At 36.3% G+C, this 6,112-nt stretch overlaps 1 protein-coding gene across 2 annotated transcripts; it reads left to right on the forward strand.

The window, feature by feature from the left end:
- The first annotated feature begins 1,013 nt into the window (after positions 1 to 1,013).
- Positions 1,014 to 5,231, forward strand: LOC107772157 (fatty-acid-binding protein 1). Of its 2 annotated transcripts, none has more exons than XM_016591648.2 (4): positions 1,014 to 1,440; positions 3,335 to 3,584; positions 3,981 to 4,072; positions 4,861 to 5,231. In XM_016591648.2, exons 1-4 carry the CDS (start codon positions 1,044 to 1,046, stop codon positions 4,998 to 5,000), a joined length of 879 nt encoding a protein of 292 aa, XP_016447134.1. In that variant the 5' UTR covers positions 1,014 to 1,043; the 3' UTR covers positions 5,001 to 5,231. The 2 variants fall into 2 exon arrangements, with proteins under 2 accessions (XP_016447134.1, XP_016447132.1); XM_016591646.2 differs by lacking the exon at positions 1,014 to 1,440 and adding an exon at positions 1,942 to 2,393.
- Positions 5,232 to 6,112: the final 881 nt, after the last annotated feature.

Consider the following 6,112-nt stretch of genomic DNA (forward strand, 5'->3'; position numbering starts at 1 on the left):
TATGACTAGAAAAGTAAACAATGAATATGATCGGTTATTTGTGTAAAGAGCTGCCCCAGCCCAACTGCCCACCCTGCCGTTTTTAATTCGTTTTAACATTATACTTAGAATTTTTAATCTTAATTCGTTTAATTTGCATATATTAAAACGTTTTTGTAAGATTGACACGAAATATAGATTAATAATTAGTATAGACATCAGTCACATCACTGTATTATATTCTATAGATATTTAAATATTTGTTGAACCTTTTAAAAATAATTACATTTAACATGTAATAAAAGACAAAACTCCACAATTTGCATATATCACACACTCTCGTATAAAATGGACATTTTCGAGTGAAGCCACTCCAAAGTCATTGTGAGTCATGGATCAAAGCACTCGTAGGATTTTGAGCTCAAATAAATCTTCTCATAGATAATTTCCCAATTTCCTTAGTAATCGGTTTTCAAATTTCAGCAAAAAATATTAGGTAATATTTTTCAATTTGCTTATGTCTTAATTGATAAAGTTATCTTGCTCATAGGATGACAGAATCGACTAACACACCGTTACTATATAAATAAAAAAGTATTTTCACGGTCAAAGGATGTGGTGCAGCGCATCCTGTTGCTCTTCCTTTAATAGAAAGTGTCGGGTATTACTATATAAATAAAAAAGTATTTCCACGGTCAAAGGATGTGGTGCAACGGATGTTGTTGCTCTTCCTTTAATAGAAAGTGTCGGGTTCAAGCTTTAGATATGAAAAATTCCTTGATAAAGATTGTTTTTCTCCGAATGAAAGCGCGGATTCGAATATAGTCGGGCTCCAATGCGAATACCGAACGAGAAAACAAAAAAAGAAAAGTATTTCCAGTTTCTCTCGCTAGGAGAGGAAATTCTTGCCTTCGTCAGTACTAAAAGTGGAAAAAAAGTGCAGAGAAAATAGTAAAAAGAAATAGATAAAAATAATATTAGGAAGAAAAGAATTACATTCCTTTTGTTATATTTTTTGAAGTATATAGTAAACTATACTCGTAGTAAAAGGTAAAAAATAAGCAATGGCGTCTCTGCGTTTTCCGTTCTTGTTTTCTCAGCCCCAGAAGCCACCGTGTTCCACCACCGCAAATGCTTCATCTTGCTCCTTCTCCACCGCCGTGGTCGCCGGCGGTTCAGTCGTGGCTGCTGCCGGAGCGATCATTGCCATAACTCAAAGTCCCAAAAATCCGTTTCTTGAAAATGCTATGAATTTTCTACTCTCCAACTTCTCACCTAGCAAAAACCATTCCTCCCCTTTGTGGGGTTCTGTTTCTTTAGCTGATAATCCAGCTCCAATCACAGAATCGAGGACTGGAATGTCATTTCCGTCAATTCTGAAAGAGTCCCAGCGACTCCTTGGAATTGGGCTGCGCAAAAAGGCAATTTTTGGGTTGAAAAATATTGATTACTATGCTTTTGGTACCACATTGTCACTCCAATTTACTTTTTTTTTTCTCTTTATCATTTTTTGAAGTAGATGACTGTAGTTTAGTTGGAATTTTCGATTTTTGTGATCATTGTGTGGAGCTCAAATGCTTAATTATACTTCTTCCACTCCAATTTATGCGACTTAATTTGATTCGACACGTAATTTAATGAAAAAAATACTTGTAAGAATTTTGAAACTCGTGGTAACCATGTCATAATATTTTTGTAAGGTTAATACTTTTGAAATTTATGATTTTAAACTTGATATAATATTTAAACATGTCATGACATTTGTGTGACCGCCTATAATATTGTTGAAGCTTGTGTTAACATGACATAATACTTGCATCACTAGAAAAACTTCTCATAAAATGAAAAGTTTAAAGTTATATTGTTCTGTTAAAAGTGAAAACAAAAAAGTGCAGAGAAAATAGTAAAAAGAAATAGGTAAAAATAATATTAGGAAGAAAAGAATTACATTCCTTTTGTTATATTTTTGAAGTACAAAGTAAACTATACTCGTAGTAAAAGGAAATAAACAATGGCTTCTCTGCGTTTTCCCTTCTTGTTTTCTGAGCCCCAGAAGCCACCGTGTTCCACCACCCCAAATGGTTCATCTCGCTCCTTATCCATCGCCGCTGCCGTCGCCGCCGGAGGTTCAGTCGTGGCTGCTGCCGGAGCGATCATTGCCATCACTCAAAGTCCCAAAAATCTGTTTCTTGAAAATGCTATGAATTTTCTACTCTCCAACTTCTCACCTAGCAAAAATCATTCCTCGCCTATGTGGGGTTCTGTTTCTTTAGCTGATAACTCAGCTCCAGTCACTGAATCGAGGACTGGAATGTCATTTCCTTCAATTCTGAAAGAGTCCCAGCGACTCCTCGGAATTGGGCTGCGCAAAAAGGCAATTTTTGGGTTGAAAAATATTGATGTCTATGCTTTTGGTACCACATTGTCACTGCAATTTACTTTCTGTTTTTGCTCTATATCAATTTTTGAATTAGATGCTTGTAGTTTAGTTGGAATTGTTGATTTTTGTGATCATTGTGTGGAGCACAAAGGCTTAATTATACTCCTTCAGCTCCAACTTATGTGACTTAATTTGATTCGGCCAGGAACTTAAGAAAAAAATAGGAATGTTGAAACTCGTGGTTTAACCATGTGATAATATTTGTGTGACGATTATACTTTTGAAACTTGTGATCTTAAACGTGACGTAACATTTAAACATGTCATGACATTTGTGTCGCTGACTATAATATTGTTGAAGCTTGTGTATTTAACATGTCATAACATTCTCATCACTATAAAAGATTCTCATAAAGGGTAAAACGAAAAGTTTAAAGTTATATTATTTCCAAATGTATTAATGTGTGTTCTTTTTGTAATAACCTAATAAGGAAATAGTGTCACATAAATTAGAACATAGAGAGTATCAAATGAATGCCAATTCTTATCTGTTTTTAGCTGATTCACTTTCTATTTCAGTCAAAGTTCAAGAGCTCTATTAGTCACTTTATTACCCTATGGTAGGATTTATTAAGTTTTCATCTGACCATGTAAATAACTTTGCCGTTTATGTTAGCTGGTGTCTTTTTGATCGACTCATGCTTACTATAGATAGTTACCTGGAATAGGTTTGAAGTAACCTGAAACAGTTTCTTATACTGTTAGTGCATAAAATTTAAATCCGTGGTATTATCATATTTGAGAATCTCATTGTCGTTTCTATTTGGATCTTCCTTTTAATGATAAGCGGAGATATGCATTATGCTCGCTTCTTTTTTTCCTTTTGCAATTTTGAATGTCCCATCTCGAAGGAAAAGTGAGCTTTACTTTAAAGTATGGCCGTTATCTAATGTGATGTCGATATGACACCCAATAGGTGTGTATGCTGATGATGGTGATGTGAAGAAGTGTCTGGCTCAGAAGCATGTCGGTCCCTCTGATTCTGAACTGAAGCAAAAGGAAGAGTTGAGGGATCATCTCATGGAAAATGATATACGCATGACTGTTAGGCTTCAGATAGTGTATGGGAGACTAAGCATTGGTTCTGTGCGTAGTGCTTTTGAAGAATCTGTTGGCAGCAGATTACTCAAGTTTGGGGGATATGATAACAAAGAATTGCTCCATAGGTAATTACTTAGCCTCATATCATCAGTGTCTTATTCAACCTTTTTCAAATAAATACCAGATCACTAAAGGGCAAAAGACTGCTAAAGCTGTAAGAAGCACTTCATTAGCTCGCACCCTAAATTATTCAATTCTTATATATATATTCTGAAACCTGACTCAAGTTACCTTTTAAATTTAATGCTTTGTAATATCACAGTCTTGGACATTATTACTGGACTCTTTTGCCTAAATGTGATCAGTTATCTCTCAGCTTTACAAACAACACGTCTTTTCCTTGAATAGAGTTCATTTAGCTGCTAACCAGTTTATTTGGAACATTATCATTTCCAAATCCTTAACTATTCCTGCCTCCTTCTAGTTCTTTTATAGCCTAAAATGTCTTTTTGTAACTGCAGGTTCACTTCCCAGTTTAAAGATGACATTAAAATACCTCGGGGATCTATCATAGAACTCTCCAGAGACCATGGCTACATACTTCACACAACAAGTAAGATGATTAATTTCTGTTGCCAGCATGTTGGCTGTGCGTGTAATTTGTGTCTGTGTGTGTTGAAAAAACAAATGTTATAGCTATCGGTTGGCCAAAATCATTGAAGAGCTATTAAGCAGATACATCATGATGTTATTTTCTTTTAGCCATTGCCCTTTTAAGGTTTGATTGCAAAGCAGTATAAAAGAGGCTACAATAAAGGGGAAATTAGTTCATCAAGTGAGAGCTAAACAAGAGCAATACAAAGAATATATTCTGATTACACCATCAGTTGGCATATTTCATTCCCTTACATTTCCTAAGAAGGAAGGGGAGCCTTGGCGTAATTGGTAAAGTTGTTGTCATGTGACCAGGAGGTCACAGGTTCGAGCCGTGGAAATAGCCTCTTGCAGAAATGCAGGTTAAGCCTGCATACAATAGACCCTTGTGGTCCAGCCCTTCTCCGGACCCCGCGCATAGCAGGAGCTTAGTGCACCAGGTTGCCTTTGCAGTAGGAAGTGGCTAAACATTTTGGTTCTCTATAGGATTGGTATAAGATATCAGCCAACCATCCCTTTTGTTACGGATATATTTTTTCTGGCCTTCACTAGTTTCGCCATCTATAAAACTAAAAAGGGATTGCTATATGTTAGCTGTTGAAAATATTTTTCCTTATCTTGATGTTTTCTTCTCATTTCTCTAAATATTATCTCTGAACTTTTTGCTTTGTAGTTGTTTGTTCAAAGTTCATTCTTGCATCAATCATTTAGATGAAGCTTAAGTTCTTTTTTTTTTTCCTTTTATAGTTGACGGAAAGGAAGTGGGAAGCATACAGAGCAAACTCTTATGCAGATCAATTCTGGACCTATATATTGGTGATGAGTCATTTGATCAGAAAGCCAAAGAAGATGTTGAGTCGAACTTGGCTTCTCTACTTCACAAGTAGCCACTTCATTGGCATAAAAGATACTTTATCAACATTAGGAATTGACTTCTGGTGATATTGTATTGACTGGTTGATTATCTTTGAATAGTTGAATCAGAGATCTCTTCAAACAGAACTTGGATCTATATTTTATATTTGATGAGTTGTTTTCTTTACTCCTGTAGTATCCTGCTCTGGCATTCTATAAACTATAGTTTAATAAAAATGAGTATCTTGACCTTTGTTACCAAATTGTTTTTCTTTCCTATATAGAAATGAATCTGGGAGTGACAGGGAGAACAGCCTGGATTACCATTTTCCAGTTATATAAGTGAAGCATGGGTTAATGCTATTAGGTTCTTTTCCCTGGAGTTAGCGTGATGCAGGTGCAGTTTGGCAAAGAGAACTAGTTGGTACAGTCAGGGAGTTTTGTTTTTCCTAAATTTAAGTTATATCCACTAACAGTGTCAAATATTACCGAGGGCCTATCGGAAACAACCTATTTATCCCACCAGGGTAGGGGTAAGGTATGCGTACACACTACCCTCCCCAAACCTCACTTGTGGGATTATACTTGAGGTGTTGTTGTAGAGTCAAATATTAAGTTCAATTTTGACACGCTCATGCATGTATATACAACATGTTCTACTCATACGATTTGCTCAACTCATGCACAGCTTGTGAGTACTACTGGACTCCTAATTGTATTATCAGCTCTTTCCTCACAAAAACAACATGGTGAATGCAGCACCAGAAGTCTGCTGGTCAGTTATATACTGATAGTTCACGCAAGAATGCCGCTGCAACTTCCTTTGTATGCCAAGTTACTCCTTGTAAAGTACTACAATTTCTTTTTTCCCTTGTGGAGGTTAAGTCATGGTTTGTGCAAAGGAAACCATTCTTCTCTTCTCGGCAATGGCTATATTTGGTTTCTTTAGCACAACTCTGGTCGACGGTACTGTGTACAGTGTTGGTGATTCCGCCGGTTGGACAGGCAGCAATATTGACTATCATATGTGGGCTTCTACTAAGACTTTCCAGGTTGGTGACACTCTTGGTAAGTCCAGCTAGTTTAGCTGATCACCTGGTTTACAAGAAGTGCTTTTCGATTTGAACTATGTGTATAACTAGCT

Source organism: Nicotiana tabacum, chromosome 8, assembly GCF_000715075.1.
Source record: "Nicotiana tabacum cultivar K326 chromosome 8, ASM71507v2, whole genome shotgun sequence".
Classification (NCBI taxonomy): Eukaryota; Viridiplantae; Streptophyta; class Magnoliopsida; order Solanales; family Solanaceae; genus Nicotiana; species Nicotiana tabacum.